General features: G+C 41.4%; 1 protein-coding gene across 1 annotated transcript; it reads right to left on the minus strand.

Moving 5' to 3' along the window:
• Positions 1-1,398: 1,398 nt before the first annotated feature.
• Positions 1,399-6,851, minus strand: LOC5506123. Its single transcript, XM_048720337.1, has 3 exons — positions 6,779-6,851; positions 3,432-4,606; positions 1,399-2,764 (listed from the first exon to the last, which is right to left on the minus strand). Exons 1-3 carry the CDS (start codon positions 6,818-6,820, stop codon positions 2,074-2,076), a joined length of 1,908 nt encoding a protein of 635 aa, XP_048576294.1. The 5' UTR covers positions 6,821-6,851; the 3' UTR covers positions 1,399-2,073.
• Positions 6,852-19,288: the final 12,437 nt, after the last annotated feature.

Here is a 19,288-nt window from a genome sequence, read left to right on the forward strand (position 1 = left end):
TCTAATAGAAAATGAATGCTCGGAGGACGGGACGAACATGTTTCAGTAAAGGGGTTCTCGAAAAAGACCACAGATCAGCATTAAATCAAAATACAAATAAGCCGACTGGGAAACCTGTGGTGTGGACACGAAAAAATGCATCCAAAATTGCATCCACTATATGAAACTCGCGCATGCGTTAAAAACACCGCTGATCGATACGAAATCAAAATAAAAACCAGCCGACTGGGAAACCTGTAATGTGGACACGAAAAATTGCATCTACTATATAAAACTCGCGCATGCGCTAAAATCACCGCTGATCAACATGAAATAAAAATACAAATCAGCCGACTGGGAAGCCTGTGGTGTGGACACGAAAAATCAGCTTTTCGCATATGCGGATGCCATGTTTAGACTTCCTCTCTTGTCGCTGCACTCCCTCCGAGAAATAAATAAACCAAAAATACAAAAGGAAATCGACAATTTACAAATCAGGAAAATAATTGGAGTTCGCAGGCGCTTCATAATCGAGTTAATGGAAGTCATTACGTGGAAGTCCCAATGCATGTAGTCGGATCCAGTCCAAGACCTAGCCTGCGTAGCGGTTCTCAAGGGGAGGGGAAGGGGACGAGAGAGGGGGGGGGGGCGGTTGACTCAACCGCAAAGCTCGCAAACTACTCGCCCAACTAGCTTAGAATTTCATACAGACTACATTGAGGATACGAAAATCAAGTACGAATATTATTGTGATTTTTATAGATTTTATTTCATAGTAGAATGAACGGCTTCTTATAACTCTATATGTTTACTACAAACTACGTCACGAACGTAGCGTGATCAAACCCTGTTAGCTTTGGATACCTGTGCCTTTGATTGATAGATTGAAAGATATGCGAAATGTAAACAATTGGGGGCGCGCCACGTTTAAAACTTATAAATTTATTGTCACCCAAATGCCGTTTGCTCCTTTGGGGTGGTAAATTTGTAGAAAAAGCAAAGTTAATACCATGAAATTATCTTAGACCCCCATGTATCCGTTTTCGCTTGAAAACGCAACCTTTTTGTTCCGTTTTCAAAAAGATCCGCGTCCACACGAAGCGTATTTATTTTGGGACGCCCCATCCCCACGAAAACGCAGAAACAAAACGCAGAAACGGTACGAAACGATAATAGGCTCTATAGCGCATGCGTTTGTCCACACAACACCGAAAGGGTATAGTCGTTTTAAAAGTATTCCACTATGGAGAGCGTTTTCAAATTGTTCAGTTATCACGTTTTCAAATTTTCAGTTATCGTTTTCGCGTTTGTGTGTGGGCGATTACCCGTATTCGTAACGAAAAGATTGCGTTTTCAAACGAAAAGATTGCGTTTTCAAACGGTTACGTGGGGACGGCAAAAAACAGTTTCAGTTCGCGATCTGGTGATAACATATTTATACAGTAAGCTTTCTCCAGCTGCTTTCACTAACAATCATACATTTGATTGACAAGTCAAGTCAGATCAAAAGAGAACAAAGTCATTACAAGGTATTGGTACTAAATAAACTAATTAGTATTCCATGGGTTTTTAAAAAACACTCTATAACACTTTGTCTTATATTAACTGTGAACTACACTAAAGCGTACTACGCTTTATTTGCGATCAATTCCATTGTTCCCTTTTGTGTTTTCCTGACTATTAAACTTTGACTATCACACTTTGTTTCACGGGTTAATGAAAACCACTTTAATCGGGATTTCTGTTTGGTTAACACCTTGGCTGGAAGATTGTTTAGCTGTTGCCACAAGTTTGCACGTTACTCAAAACCTCAATCGCTAAGCCGATTTTACCTTAGCTATACATTTGGTGTAATATTTTATCTTGGATGATATCATCCATAAAGCAAACATCCTTGGTGAATATTACAAGGCCGGCCATTTGACCATACTTATTAAAAACCATGTGTTTTAATCATACGTGTATTAATCATGCCCTGTGTGAGAAGTCTTATTAAAGACGAAAATTTGGCAGAGTCGAATTCCAGTTTTTGGTGTATCGATTTGAAGCTTTCATATACTTAAGAGTGACAGTCTGAGTCACCATGGTTACCCCTTACTTGAAATGCATGACGAAGTAAGGAAGGATCTGATCCGAATTCTCGATGATGACCATGTCACCGAAAGCATTTGCGGCTGGTTGTCCTCTTTGCAGTTGGAGAACTTTCTTGGAATTGTACCCTTGAAGGATGTCTCTGCCACTACTGTCCACCCACTCACGGCCTGGGAGAACTCGACATAGCAGCAACCCGTCACCATAACCCATGCTGATCTCAGGGAATTCCGAGAAGTAGTTTCCTCGACCGTATGCCTGTCTTTGGGCGAACTTGATATCGAGGTTGTTACGCAGAATGCTGTCAATATTGACGCTTCTTGTGCCGTGGTAGGCGAGAATTTCGCCGTCTGGGATACCTTTGCTTTTAAACTCCTTCTGCTTAGCTTCAAACTTTTGTAACAGTTGGTTGTTGATGACGACGTCGATTGATTCTATCTCCTTCTTTGTCTGGCACTTGCTAAGATAATGCTGTGCGGCGAGGTTGTAGAAGTTCTCAAAAGGATCGTTCGGGTCCACGGTCCGAGATGGCTTCATGTTTTTCTTTATAAATGGCTGGCCTGCAGCAGCAAGCTGTTGAGGTGGAGGGAGGCCTGTGGTAGAGTAGTGCACGATGTACTGGGGAAGAGCCTGTGCCGGGTCAAAGATGACGAACTCATCATTCATGACGTCAGAGCCTCGAGGTGCGTACACACTGTAATGGAATTATACGATATCAGCAAAGAGACTGTGACATTTGGTAAATGCCATGCACTAGCACACTGCACCACACAAGCTGTACCTAGGGACCACCTGCACAGTGAGCCATGCACTAACACACTGCACCACACAAGCTGTACCTAGGGACCACCTGCACAGTAAGCCATGCACGAACACACTGCACTACACAAGCTGTACCAAGGGACCACCTGCACAGTAAGCCATACATTAACACACTGCACCACACAAGCTGTACCAAGGGACCACCTGCACAGTAAGCCATGCACTAACACACTGCACCACACAAGCTGTCCCTAGGGACCACCTGCACAGTAAGCCATGCACGAACACACTGCACTACACAAGCTGTACCAAGCGACCACCTGCACAGTGAGCCATACATTAACACACTACACCACACAAGCTGTACCCAGGGACCCCTTGCACAATGAGCCATACATGAATAAACAACATCACACAAGCTGTACCTAGGGACCACCTGTACAGTGAGCCATTCATTAACACACTCTACCACACAAGCTGTACCTAGGGACCACCAGTACAGTGAGTCATGGACATTGGAATGACATTTAAAGTAAGTAAGTTATCAACCAACACATATAAAAGGCGTATCCCTAAACGCCACCAAACTATACGCCTACCTATCGTATCTTCCTTTGCGGAGCTTCGCCTTGTCCATATTTCGATCAGCCTTCCTCACAATCATGCTCCGTCCCAGTAACACCTGACACACCAGGAGTTTGTTGGACCCCTTGGTGTAGATGCCCTGTGCGCTCTTCGATGAGTCTGTGGCAAAATAGATTCCCTGCCCATACATCCCTCGCTTGCCTGGGGGAAGGTTTTGGTCAGGCAGCTTAAACCCATCTCGAGTGATACCCGCCACGCCCTCGTCCGATGTCCCATGGAACTTTGTGTCAATGTTGTCACCAAATGCTCTTGACTTGGCCTCCTCAAATCTCTTCTCGAGCTTCAAGTTCGTTACCTTTTCGATTTTGTGGACAGTCGGGTACCAGTTGTGGCACGGTTGGATGTACTTCAAGACTTGGTCTTCTACTTTTTGGAACTCAGCTGATCCTGCACCATCGCGGAAAATTTCATCGCAGAAGAAATATTTCTCCTCTTCGATGCTTATTTTCTTTTCTATCGCTTCAATTCTCTTTTTTGCCATTTTGTGAAATTGCTTCATCGTCTCTTGTTGCTTCCTCTCGCAGAGTTTGCAGTCTCCTTTACTACAGTCCTCGCCACAAAGGTTAGTGCACGGATGGCCACACCCCGGTCGGTTTCGCCCACAAGGTACGTTACACACGACGTCCTCTTCCTTTTGCTGGCAAATCCTAAACAGCTCGTGTCCGCAATCCTTCTTGGTAAACTTCTCTTTCTTGTCGCACTTCCACGTGATCTTTTCAGAGCACTTCTTCTTCTTAGACGATGGATGATTACATCCGGGGAAATGATAATCAACCATTTCCACGCATTTCAACTGCGATGGGTTTACGTGACACTTCTTGGAACTCACGTGATTACAGTCAGGGAAGACGTAGGAGACGCTGATATCACAGCGCAGATTATTGAGAAGTTCGTAGCATTGCCGCTTAACAGGGTGCCCGCACGAGGGGAACGTGTCCTGTACGACGATGGTGCACAGGGTGTGGGCGTGGCGCGAAGCACATGACTTCCTGCATACGTGACCGGGAATCTTGCATGGCATTTGATCCCCGCATTCCAGCTTGCAGAGAGATAGCGGACGATCTACGACGCTCTTCACGTCTGAGGCACTCTCTGCGTGCTTGCACGAACGCTCTTTATGCTTCCAACACTGACAATATAAAGTAAATGACTTATCAGGATGTTAAATGTATTGTGTTTTCTATTTTCAGCTACCTATCCAATAGAGGAGTTAGGAAAGAAGTCCTGTCCATTAATCAGATAAATATAATATTGACAGTATATATGACATATATGACACTTACATAGTTCAGCTGAGTTATAAGGACGCTAATTCAATTTTCTATAAAAGTTAGCATAATAATGAAAAATCGGGATGGGCCATCTAAAGCATCTGTTCGTAGACTTTTTCAACAAAAAAATATAGGTGAAAACTAAAATAAAAACATTAAGGAACTACGTCAGAATGTATACAATCGATTAGGGTAACTAAACGAATCAAACGAAAGCAAACTTACATAGATTCCGTCCGTGAAAAAAACAAAAATCCACTAAAACGTGTTCCACAGTGGCGACACAATGATTAACAAAATGATAACGAATCATTACGATTTGGGCTTTACCGAGCAAAGGAGCTTTGGCACTCCGTGATCAAGAGATCCCTACCACGGGAAAAGATGAGTTCAAAAAATATCTTTCTCGGGATAAACATGATCGTCAAATGCCTACCTACGGGCCAGTTCAACTGTTCGAATCCCCCACCCCTTGCAGAGCCTCCCATTCACCGGCTAAACATTGACAGGTGCATTAGTCAGCGCCTCCCATTCACCGGCTTAACATTGATGGGTGCATTAGTGAGCGCCTCCCATTCACCGGCTTAACATTGATTGGTGCATTAGTCAGCGCCTCCCATTCACCGGCTTAACATTGATTGGTGCATTAGTGAGCGCCTCCCATTCACCGGCTTAACATTGATTGGTGCATTAGTCAGCGCCTCCCATTCACCAGCTTAACATTGATTGATGCATTAGTCAGCGCCTCCCGTTCACCGGCTTAACATTGATTGGTGCATTAGTCAGCGCCTCCCATTCACCAGCTTAACATTGATTGATGCATTAGTCAGCGCCTCCCGTTCACCGGCTTAACATTGATTGATGCATTAGTCAGCGCCTCCCGTTCACCGGCTTAACATTGATTGGTGCATTAGTCAGCGCCTCCCATTCACCGGCTTAACATTGACAGGTGCATTAGTCAGCGCCTCCCATTCACCGGCTTAACATTGATAGGTGCATTAGTCAGCGCCTCCCATTCACCGGCTTAACATTGACAGGTGCATTAGTCAGCGCCTCCCATTCACCGGCTTAACATTGATAGGTGCATTAGTCAACGCCTCCCATTCACCGGCTTAACATTGACAGGTGCATTAGTCAGCGCCTCCCATTCACCGGCTTAACATTGATAGGTGCATTAGTCAGCGCCTCCCATTCACCGGCTTAACATTGACAGGTGCATTAGTCAGCGCCTCCCATTCACCGGCTTAACATTGATAGGTGCATTAGTCAGCGCCTCCCATTCACCGGCTTAACATTGACAGGTGCATTAGTCAGCGCCTCCCATTCACCGGCTTAACATTGATAGGTGCATTAGTCAACGCCTCCCATTCACCGGCTTAACATTGACAGGTGCATTAGTCAGCGCCTCCCATTCACCGGCTTAACATTGATAGGTGCATTAGTCAGCGCCTCCCATTCACCGGCTTAACATTGATAGGTGCATTAGTCAGCACCTCCCATTCACCGGCTTAACATTGATTGATGCATTAGTCAGCGCCTCCCATTTACCGGCTTAACATTGATTGGTGCATTAGTCAGCGCCTCCCATTCACCGGCTTAACATTGATAGGTGCATTAGTCAGCGCCTCCCATTCACCGGCTTAACATTGATAGGTGCATTAGTCAGCGCCTCCCATTCACCGGCTTAACATTGATAGGTGCATTAGTCAGCGCCTCCCATTCACCGGCTTAACATTGATAGGTGCATTAGTCAGCGCCTCCCATTCACCGGCTTAACATTGATAGGTGCATTAGTCATCATCGCCTTACGCAGGGGTGGCATGATTGGAAACCATTACAGTGTTGGCCAATGAAAACGCTTTAAAGATTTTGAATGACGAAAGCCTGAAGGCGATTTCGTAGTTACAAATCGTCGGCAAGATTTCACAGAATATTGAAAACTCTGAAATCTTAAATGTTTGACAAGACTTACTTGTTGCGAAGCCGCACCCTAAGTTGCGCTGATCATTGGAAAATAGTTGTTTACTAACCTGAAGGGTGATTTTAGAAGCTAAACATTCCTGCTCTTCCATTCCGGTCAGCAATTTTCCCCAGCAACTTCTGCCTAGCGTATAAGCACTGCCTACGAAGTACATTCCGCACTGAGCCCGCGATTGCGCCACGCAGCGTCGGTTGATTTTACTCAGGAAGCCCACATTCCCATTGTTGTTACATCTGACCAGTGACACCACTACATACTTGTTCTCGTCGCCCTGGTACATATCAATCGTCTGCACTGTCACTTGCTCATTATTGGGGTGAAGCTCTGGATAATCGATCCTGTGCTTTTTCATCTTCCCGCGTAGGATTTTGACCTGTCCAAGGTACGCGGCCAATACGGTCACCTCATTCGGTTTACAGCCGCTACTTAGAAGATAGAGCACAAGAGACGCGACCATGTCCGCCTCTTTCTTGTTGGTAATGGTGCGTTCTTTCTTCTCAGGATGGTTATGTGTCCAGAAGAACATGGATTTGTCTAGGCACTCCAGAGGTTTGTTCTGAGATACACGAGGAAGGTTGTCCTTTAGGTTCGGATAGATGTCTTTCAGAAGCGCTGAGAACTCGGGACGCATTCTGTTTTGTTTCGCCAATGTCTTGTACGGAAAATTAGATTTGACAAGACGCTCCATAAGCGAGACGTCAAAGTCAAAATCCTTCGTGAGTTCGTACGTATCGACCTAGGAAACAGAGCCAAGACCGGGAATTGTAAAAAAAATCATTAAATAGCATTTGGCAGTTAGCAAGATGCAGTTTCATTCTGTCATAGTTATTTGAAACATCACAAATTAAAAAACAATAAACATGAATCTATGAATGAGGTTTTTTTTTTGTATATGTATATAAGCTTGCATTTTCTTTTACTCTCTCTTGGGGGGTAACATCGCACAGTCTCATTAAATTAAAATCATCGTCCAATGGCGTCTAAGCTCAACACCTACTTACGTTTGGTCTAAGCTGCTTATGGTCTCCGATGAGGATAAGATGCTGTAGCTGTGGTGTCAGCGCTGCGAGAAGACTGGGCTCCAGGATCTCCGCAGCTTCTTCCACAATAACGACGCTGGGTCCAAGTAGCTGCAGCAGGTCGTGGTTAATGGACGCCCCTGTGATAGTAACACCCACAATCTTCTTGGATTGAAGCACCTCAAACTTGCGATTAGTCTCAATACCTGGACGAATTGAGAGGGACGAGAAACAAGAATCAGTTAAAAAAACTAACAACGACAATGAACATTGTTACCACGAGAACCGACAGCAATAACAGTCGATAGCAATAACAGTCGACGGCAATAACAGTCGATAGCAATAACAGTCGACGGCAATAACAGTCGATAGCAATAACAGTCGACAGCGATAACAGTCGACGACAATAATAGTCGATAGCAATAACAGTCGATAGCAATAACAGTCGACTGCAATAGCAGTCGTCAGCAATAACGGCAACAACAGTCACATTCTTGTGGAGCTGTAACCTCAGCTGCACTTATATAAATATGAATGGCTTGCAACGTGTCTAGCCTGATAGCTACCAGGCGATTTCTGCCTCACCTTGCTTGCGGTCTCTCAATTCTTCAAGTTCAGCGAGTAGCTCCCCCAGCTTGTCAGCTGTGACGCTGGACCGGTTGTACAGGATCGTGTAAAGAAACTGAAGACGCTGCATCCCCGTGAGAGACCACAGGTTCTCCACCGCTAGAATTGAGCTACTCGGCTCCATGTTCTGGGGATAATCCTGAAGACTCACAAGCACTTCAGCGCTGTTTTTCTCAAATAATACCAAGTTATCCCTTTTTCTCTCTCCCCTTCCATCGCCGCCGAAAGATGACAGTCTAGCCTCTAGAAGAGCCTGCACATCTTCCTCGTCATACTCATCGTAATCATCGTCACTATTGTCATCTTGCTGTTTTTTATCTGATTTTTAAATGAAAAAAAAGGAATAATGTTTTTCTTATTCTCTGTCTCCTCAATATCGCGTATCAGGATAAACTGTAACCTCCTTATAAAACTGTTGTTTCACTTACCATTGCCCTGAATCTTTCTTACGCCCTCGTCAACTGTCGAAACGTCACTGTTATAGTTCTCTTGGACAAACGTAGCTTGAAATTCTCTGACCTGAGCGAGTTGTTTCCGATCGGGAATCCAGGTCTCTAGCGCCTTGTTGAACAACTCAAAGCAGTAGCGGGCATCAGTGTTATCCTTAGGAACTCCCTCCTTGAAGCAATGAAGAACAAGGGTTTTGACGGTGGTGACCTGCTCTATGGATGTCACAAGCTTGGCTACCCATTCTCTACTGGCCCTGAACTTAGAGCTTGCTTTATAGACGAGGGTTTCGTTCCAGCCGGCATCCCGGATTAATGAAACAACCTGTGCTTCAGACATCTCTTGCAGAAGTGACTCACGTGTTAGGAAACTGCTGTTTCGTATGGTACCAGCTATTGATTTGATTTCTTCCGTTTTATCACCAATTGCTATCCGGATATCTTGAATCTCATTAAACCTCGCTTGCGTGTACCTCTCATTTTTCAAGATGGTCTGCAAATTGCACTCCTCTAGTTGTGGCTCCTTAGATCTTCCACCGATTCGTACGATGTTTTCTTTTTCACAGAACTGAAACATCGCTTTCAGGAATTCATCAAGTGCGTGGTTCTTGTAAGTCAGCAGCAGGACGGGTCCAGTTAGTTGTGGCTGAAGAGACAGGAGGAGCTGGACTATCTTGACGCCAAGAAACGTCTTGCCACAGCCAGGTGGTCCCTGGACAATAGCTAATCGATTATTCAGGGCATGGAGCAGAGCTTCGCTTTGGCTGGACTCTAAAAGTTTATATCGGTCGGCATATGCAAGAAATTCTTTTACATAAACGTCCTGTGCGTCTGCGGTTTTTGGCTCAACCGCTTTTGTATTGATGGTTTGGGCAGAGTTCAGGTACAAGGGAAGTTCGGATGAGCTCACTGCGTGTACTATCTCATTCTTGAGCGGGAAGTCTTCCATTTCAAACTTCTGAAGGGAATTAAGTACAGGTCTCAGGGCATTGAAGTACGTAGGTGACTCTACCATGACCGTTAGCCCATCATTGAGCTGCAGACTGCTTATGACGTCACTGACACTCAATGTATTGCAGTCTAAAAGCTCCACAGTAATAATCTGAGACTTGTTGAGAAGGTTGGTATCCCTGTTGCTCACAGTGGCCCATATGGCGTCTTCAAATGTCCTGTTCGGCGACAAGCAGAGCAGATTGCCGAACATGAGCTGTGGCGATGCCTCCCATTTGGTCACGGGCTTGGCAGGGGTGAACTGCAGGGCGAGGGAGAACACGGCGTTATGGACCTCGTAACCTGATAACTGAATTTTGAAGTACACGTGCATGTCGCGCGGGTCAAGTTCGCTGTTCTTCAGGTCTTTGATGCCGCGTTGGATAGAGGCGAACGTCTCTGCGCGAAGCAATCTATACAGCAAAAATAACATAACACCATACATTTATCGAAGAAAGTAACAACATTAACGATGTGCACAAATTAACAAACTGCTCATACCAGCAAGAAACCATCAACGCTTTTTAAATTCGTCCATGGTTTCATTTGATAGCTTAATTGATCAAGAACATGGTCATAGTAACCTGAAATAAGTGTCCATGTACTCCTCTGATCCACTGTAGGTTTCCGGACCAATCTTGACTCGCGACAGATGAGGGTCTTTCACTACAAGCTGGTCCGCCAGCTCCTTGCTTCCAGGAACCAACGGCATCTCATTCCAAAGGTCCATTTGCGGAACACATGAGCCGCCAGTTGACAGCAGCATTTGGAGTAAGTCGAAGAGAAAGCGCGTTTCTCCCCCTGGCTCTATCGCACAGAGAGCCGCCACACTTGGCAATAGCGCTCTTGCAGCATCGGGCACGTATCTTGCCACGCCCATGCAGAGATCAGTCACTCTCTCACGAAGAACAGACACCTCGGGACTAAGACGTATAGCTTCAGGAAGGCTCATCTTCGTGATCTGGTCATTGTGAAACTGAAACAAGGCGCCTTGCAGAAGGGTTGAAATCATGCCCTCAATCAGCTTCTTGTGGTTCTTCCCAAGTTCCATTAGCCGAACTATTAGCTCTAAGAGGGTAACTATATAGGCCATGGCTTTAATGGGGTTCTCCGAAAAGATGCTGTCTCCAAGCAGCTCCCACAGTGCGCGACAAGGTAGGGTATCCAGCAGAATGGTTTGACGCCCAGTGGAGCCATTATACTTCACCAGCTTCTCCAAGTACTGTTCCAGGTATTCTTGCAGCTCCGCTACACGGCGTGGAGCATACTCTTGTAACCTCACTTTCCAAGCCATCGGTTTCTTCTTGTCTTTTGTTCCCAATATGAACTCTATCTTGTCACCCTTTTTGATGGGTAAAACACTTTGTCCAATTGCGTCAGGTCGCATGTACACGTCTTTGTTGGTGTAACCCGTCGGTAGCGACGTGACGGGCGTAAGGAAGACAGCTCGCTCGCGAACTTCACATACAGTCCCCTGTAGCCACGAAGAGCTTTTGGTGCTAATGCCAATAGTGTTGCTTTTGGATTTTGGTTTTGGCTCGAAATCAACGAGAAACTTATTCGTCGAGTTAGGCTTACAAGCACCACGTACGAGTGGTTTTGATTTCGCTTCAAAATAGGGGACTGGTTTGGTTATTATTCCTGCTGAGTTATATGATGTGCTATTACTTGTCCTCATTCCAGATGTACCGGGTGTTGTACTGTTGCTTGTCCTTATTCCCGATGTACCGGGTATTGTACTGTTGCTTGTCCTTATTCCCGATGTACCGGGTGTTGTACTTTTGCTTGTCATCAACCCCGATGTACTTGCTGTTGTTGTTCTGCTTGTCCTAACCCCCGGAAAACTGGGTGTTGTACTGTTGCTCGTCCTATTTTCCGATGTACCGGGTGTTTTACTGTTGCTTGTCCTCATTCCCGATGTACTTTCTGCTGTAGTTCTGCTTGTCCTAACCTCCGATGAGCCGGGTGTTCTGCTTGTCCTACTTCCCGATAAACCGGGTGTTGTAGTGCTGCCAGTCCTAACCCCCGATATACAAAGTGTTCCATTACTTGACCAATTCGCCGATGCACGGTGTGTTGTTAATCTTGTCCCCGATGAACCGGGTATTTGGTCAATACTTTGCGATTTATTATCGCTGGACTCTAAAACACCCATTAACCTTAAAAGTTTTCTAAACATTTTGATTTGGACTATTGTTTTTCTTAGCTCAAGTAATAAACAGTCAGTACTTGGAGCGATTTTTCTAAACTGGTAAAGGCTGAGGGTTTCGTTGACTGTATCGTTTACTTCCGGTTGACTTTTGCACTAGTTTACCCACTTAAGACTACTTTAGTTCTGTACACCTAACGCAGTTGGCACTGCACGCCCATGCTAGACGATTGGATCCTTGACTGGGTCCCATGTAAGCCTAAGGAAAAAAAGGAACAATTAACATAGAGTAGAACCCAGATAGAACGATATAAATGTATATCGTTCCATCGAGATTTTACACGAAATGTCCATCGTTATACCGAGAATTTAACTGCGATCGCTTTCCCTGGGATTGGGACTTTTTAAAACCCGAATTACTTGAGCTTACTGTTAAGGCTTTAATCTCAGATGCAGGTGAGGGCAAGCGTAAACTGTACGCTATATACTTGATGTTGTTGTTTTTAGATTAATCTGCATAGCTGCGCAATGCACAGGAAGCCAATGCGCCAATTCCTAATAAGATTTCTCAAGCTGTTATTCCAGTCCGCCATATTGGAATTTGAAATCTCACCGGAGAATCGCTTGTATTTGTGCAGTTAAAGGGCAAGATCGTCAATTTTTTTACTGCAAATGCAATCAAAGCTCTGCCCTTAAATATGTCATCGTGAAAAGTAATACTCAAATTGGAATTTTGAACAACTGAAATAATTAACACCATGAACAATTGAACCAATTATATTTTATGTAACAATATGACTCACTTTGGATATTTCAGTAAATTTAATTCAAAGCATTTTTTAACCCTAGGGATAGCGCTTTAAATAAACGCTGGATTTGCCCTCCCTAAGCTAGTTTATGCCACCCCCACTATGGGATAGGCTAGGTCATGAATGTCAACCCCAAATACACATGCAATCAAGGCTCGTAGCCAGGATTTTAAGCGGGGGGGGGGGGGGGGGGTTCGTTTACCCATAAAGCGGACCATTTTCTTTTAGGTAGCTCGTCCTACCTCGTAGTGGTACTTAGTTTTCCTTAATTAGAGCGGACCTTCCAGTCGTGTGTGTGTGTGTTTGTGTGGGGGGAGGGGTTATTTCTAACCTCCAGAACCCCCTGGCTACGGGCCTGCAATCCCTCACGTATCTCAGTCTAGTTAGTAATATAAACATTTTACCAAAGGTCATGTGCTGAGTACCTAAGGGCCCTATGGATATTTTCTATTAAGTATAAGATAATCTAAGGATAATAATAATATAAATATATAATAACATATAGATGACCATATCTGTGCACCCCCTTGACACCAACATGACACCTGCCAAGTTTGGTTGTGAAACAATGTTTCTTTCAAGAGATATGAATGTTTTTGCATTTAATCACGGTTTTCGCTTTAAGTGACGTCACCGATGACGTCACACAACACGTGACCATATTGTTGCACCCCCCTTGACACCTTCATGACACCTACCAAGTTTGGTTGCCATACCATGTTTCCTTCGTGAAATATAAATATGTTTTTTATTTTGATGACGTCATCATATTTTTGCTTCTTGTGACGTCATCGATGACAAATAACACAACAAGTTTAATCCAGATACTCGATAAACGCTAAAGCTTCACGAGAGGCTGTAACAGCTTTACTATCACTAACTTTTATATAACAGACCCGTAAAAAGGGGGGTGCCCCACAAAGGCCGAAAGTCCACTTTTGGTTCACACAGGGGCTCATCAGTAGGGGAAATCATCTGCATTATATAAGTGTCACTGCGTTTCCTAGGGTCAGGCTATTTTTAGACGCGCGGATGAGCCAATCAGATGGCAGGGCGGAAAAATTGACTTTGTCTCAAGGAATCCAAAATGGCGGCCGAGAAGGGGGAAAACGACGCTTGCTTTTCAAAGTCTTCCTACATCGTCATATGTCTCCTAATTTCTGAACCCTTTTAGCCACAGAGAAAGGAAAATTTTCTTACTAGCCTTGGACTATTTTTTTTATAAGTGGACTCAAATGTTGCTACGAGTCTATTTTTCTTACTCTTGCAAAAAATCTTAAGTGATCATTTGTATCGATCTATACTTATAGCTGAGAGGCGATATTATCATTCATAATAATAATAATAATAATAATAATAATAATAATAATAATAATAATAATAATAATAATAATAATAATAATAATAATAATAATCTTTATTGAGGAGAGCTTTTTCATTTAAAATGATTTTCAAAAAGGACCTCGACTTATAAATAATAACAATAATCTATAAAAAATATATGGAAAAAAAATTAAGAGAAAAAAAATATATTGTTGATATATCGTTACATTAAAAAATACTATGATAAAAAATACCTAGGTTAAAAATTGAGAAATACTGCGTTTAAAAGTACAAATATTTGTGCATCTCTTAATGTCCTGGCTAAGTGAGTTAAAATCCTTGACTGCATGGTACTCAGTTCTTTGTTTGCCCCAGTTTCTTTTCACACTAGGGAGCCTAATATTACATTTGTTTCTGGTATTATAATTATGTTGATCTTCGAGTTTTAACAGATCCATTTTATGCTCTAATGAGACTCCGAATATTCAAGTGAGCAATCTTGAGACCTCGGGTGTTTTTGATATCATTTAAAGCCAGGTAGCCAGGATTTGACTCAATATCACCAGCCAGGGCAATAAGGGCCAGGGCAAAGCAGGCACGATGAAAGAGCTTACAAAACATTACGCATTTAAGCGGTCCATTGAGCTCTTTAACTTTGGTCGAGGTCTTCTGATGGAATGAAGTACTTGCAATTACAGCCCTGCAACTTGTCTGTGATATAAAATAAATGTCTCTGTCGTTGAGAAGAGTGTTCTCCCTTACATAAGAAGGCTTGTCACTATTGAAAACCATATATATACAGAGAAACAGACACAAATTTGTAGAGAGCCTAAAATTGCGTCCGACCGCCATGCCTGTTAAAAATCTGTTCATAAGGTTTTTGATACTGCTAACTAACTAACTAACTAACTAACTAACTAACTAACTAACTAACTAACTAACTAACTAACTAACTAACTAACTAACTAACTAACTAACTAACTAACTAACTAACTAACTAACTAACTAACTAACTAACTAACTAACTAACTAACTAACTAACTAACTAACTAACTAACTAACTAACTAACTAACTAACTAACTAACTAACTAACTAACTAACTAACTAACTAACTAACTAACTAACTAACTAACTAACTAACTAACTAACTAACTAACTAACTAACTAACTAACTAACTAACTAACTAACTAACTAACTAACTAACTAACTAACTAACTAACTAACTAACTAACTAACTAACTAACTAACTAACTAACTAACTAACTAACTAACTAACTAACTAACTAACTAACTAACTAACTAACTAACTAACTAACTAACTAACTAACTAACTAACTAACTAACAATAGTGTAAGTAACATACGAAAGTTTATGTCTTGTTTTTTGTTAAATATTTTTATTAAACGAGCTCTTCAAAGCTGGAACTGTGTTTGTATCAACACCCATGACCTGTCCTGGACTGACTGTCCTGATCTGGTAAAAAATTGTAAGAAATATCCATGCAAAAGTACACTAACATAAAAGGCAACCTCAATATGGATAGTTGTGTCTTTTTGTAAATTCTATTTCCATTTAATTCAAAAATTTATTCTTGTTATTTATGATGATATGAATACTTTGTTCTAATTTGACTTTCAAAAAAAAGAGAGGTGTATTGAGATGTGTATTATAGTGACTATCGACTGAAGTCGTTTCTAATGTGACCTCTTGGGTGACCAGAAACTATAATACGTTTTATAATCATTACAAAAAAGGCAAGGAAGGTATAAAATCATGCATATACTCAGGCCTGTAGCCAGGATTTTGAGCGAGGTGGATCGTTTATCCATTTCAGCGGACCAAATTTCCGGTATACCCCTCTCCTCACCTTATTGCATCAGGCAATCAATCTTGTATTTAAAATGTTATTAATAGGGTACTTTTTAACATATAGAGATAATAATAAAGATAATTATTATAAAAAGATTTCTATAGTCATTTTAAAGACATATTGATGTGCACGGTATATCTTTGGCCAAACGTTATATATTTTTGTTTGCTATGAGCAGACCTTCAAGCCGGGTGGGGAGGTTCGTCCGAGCCCCCCCCTGGCTATGGGCCTGTTAATGTAAGACTTGCCACCATTATAGTAACACACTTTTAGTCCTTGTTAAATCTTTCAGAAAATCTTCTTGGGGAAGATTATGCTGCCACTCAAACAGTATATTTTTCCCTGTAATAATAACAGTTGGTTATTTCGCTGTAATAGATAATTATATGCAATGATAAGAAAAATATCCTGAAGCTTTTCTTTTAATAATATCTGCTACATTCATGAAGTGTTTTGCTTCTTAAAAAGCTTTATTGTTGACTTTTGTTTACTGTGAAATAACTTAGTTTACACAACTCCCTATTATATTTATCATGTTTTTACTTAATTATTATTGAAGTTGTTCATATTAGCTGCAAACATGCTACTCTTACTATAAAATATTAACTGCAGATATTGGCCTGCCAAAATATAGTGTATTAAAAAGCACCTCTGAATGGTGTCAAAGCTTGTCAACATTTTTCTTTTAAAGTCTGTATTTGTCCCTAACTGTTGACACAGTCCACAAGATCCAGTAGGATAGAAGTAAAGTCAAGTGGTTTTCTTCCTGGGCTTATTATTTGGCCCATTTTGTGTACATTCATTTTGGCTAAGAATCTATCTGACATTTTTTTGGTGCAAGGCCAGATTTTTCTCTTCACGGACTGAAGCAGGGCACCAACAAATCAGAGCTTGTAAATCCTGGTTATCAAAGTCAAAGTATGAAATATGTCCAAGCTATTGACTTTGGCCTTGATTCTCAACATCTTATCATCAAACCAGGAAAAAATAGCCACAAACTGGGTATTTTGAAGCTAAGGCAAGGGAGTAATGGTAGCTATAGGGTGAATATGTTAACCTAATGCTGTTATGGGAGGGCTTGCAGAGCTCTTGGTCAAATGGTTTTTGACCCATTCAAACCAAAATGGAATGTTAGAACAGCTATTACTTTCTGGCTTTCTAGACATGTGCACTAAAAAAAATTAAACAATTTATATTTAACTTTATTAGCCCCATCTACATTGATCATGACATTTCTATATCCTTATTTAATCCTTGTATAAGGATATATCCTTATATAATACAGATGATTGCCCCTACTTATGAGCCCCTGATACTGTATACATCCTTTAAAAGAATATACAACAAAATTGTATATCTTCCCGATTTTAGAGGAAATATCCAATGTACTTACAAATTTAAGCAATTTGATTGTTTAAACTGTCACAGATATGTTAAAAAAATTCTCACATTAAAAAAAAAAACTCTTACATCCCGGTAAATTTACAGAACAACAATGGCGCATTATTTTGGGCCGGTGTTACAAGTGGCCAGTCCAACCTTCTTCGCTTTTGGCCTTTCGCTCGAGATAAATGCTCTTATCATTAGCTAAACGAATGTATTAGCGGTTTTGTAAACAGAGTTTGAGAGGGCAAATTATTTGAAAAGTGGTCAGAGAAGCAGATTTAGATTACAAGGGATAGTTCTCTGGTTGTTGTTTGTAAGTACTGTTGTTGTTTAAAAAGATCCAATTGGGTCCTCTCCCTTCCACCTTCAAAGAATCAGTAGAAGCTCTGTGTGCAGGCCTATGAGATGGAGCATTTTGAAATTATGGTCAGCTCTTTTTTTTTTTTGCATGTACTTTTTATACCATACTGCACCTTGAAGCTTATTAAAAGTACATACCAAAAACATTATAACAAATTAGTAAACTTATCAGAGTATTTCAGGTGCGTATCAGAGAAATTATACCCATCTCTAAAGTCCCTGAATATATTAAGAAATCTCCAGATAAATTAAATTTTCTTTTCTTCAATGGTGTGTAATGTAGAAAGAGTATTGACATTTCTGACATCTCCCCTCCCTCCATTATTTTTGTTTGCTTACAGTGCTCCATGAGAGATACATGTTAACCTTCTTTAGGTGAAGAGTGTAGGGAAAAATACATTGAAGGTGGAAGGAAGAAAATAATGACAAGAGAGTCTGTTAGTGTTGTATGGTTGTATTGTGTGGCATAGTTGGCTCAGTGACAATGGGGGGAGGGGATAATTTTTTTTGTTACATATGGCTCTCTGGCAGCCCATACCCTTTTCTGCTTTTTCATTGCAGGTTCTTACTATTAGTGTGTTTGATGCATCTTGCATGATTCATGTTTTCTAGAGTTTAGTTCTCTTACCCCGTTGACTTTGTATTTTAATCAAAAGCTAGTAATTATTGGTTTTACTTTTCAAGCAATACAGGTGGTAAACACAGGGGTGCATACACCCTTCTTGGCCACCAAAAAGCAGTGATACCATTCTTTCAAAATAATTCCCCAGATTTTTAAGCCATTTTAAAAAATATCAACATATATGCCATCCCCAACTCGTATTCCCCAGCAAATCCTGGCTACTTCCTGTCATAGGATGTCAGCTTGAATTTTTTCCGGTGTTTTTTTTTTTCTTTTCTACACAAGCGAGTTATTTATTTTCTCAAGAATAGAAATGGAGCCCAATTTCAAATGATATACATTAGAAAAGTGGTAGACAACACAAGTGAATATTATAGAATATTAGCTCATAAGCTCATAGTCTTTAAACATCTGATCAGAATCATGTATAGAATGCAAAATAAAAATACTTTATCAACATTGATACATATCTGTTTTTGGGTACTAAGCACAATGTGGGCGACTACAGTGGATCTAAAAGCATGGGGTGGCTTGCTCTACTCCAGGTAAAGTTTGGTTTCAGGTATAGTGGGATGGACCGTATATGCCCTCTTGGATAGGCCAGGGTCTGAGGGTGTTTCTGCTTCTTTTTCAAAACCTTGCCCAGCTAATGGCTATAGAAGCCCCCCATTGAGCAGCAGAGGGGGTCTTAATCAACTTTACTTATATAATTTAGAATCAAATACATAGACTTTAAGTTGTAGTTGTATTTGAAAAACATGATGTTATTTACAGATGCATTAAATTCAAACTAGACAATTATGAGTCAAAATACAGTTTATAATACAGCTGTTCTATTTCTTTTTGAGAAAATATTTATTGCCCTGCCAAATAAGAATGCAATTTGACAATATGCAGTAAATATAACTTAAAAGTTAAATAAGAGTGTAGATATAAGCTTAAGTTAAATCACAAGA

Source organism: Nematostella vectensis, chromosome 12 (genome assembly GCF_932526225.1).
Source record: "Nematostella vectensis chromosome 12, jaNemVect1.1, whole genome shotgun sequence".
NCBI lineage: Eukaryota > Metazoa > Cnidaria > Anthozoa > Actiniaria > Edwardsiidae > Nematostella > Nematostella vectensis.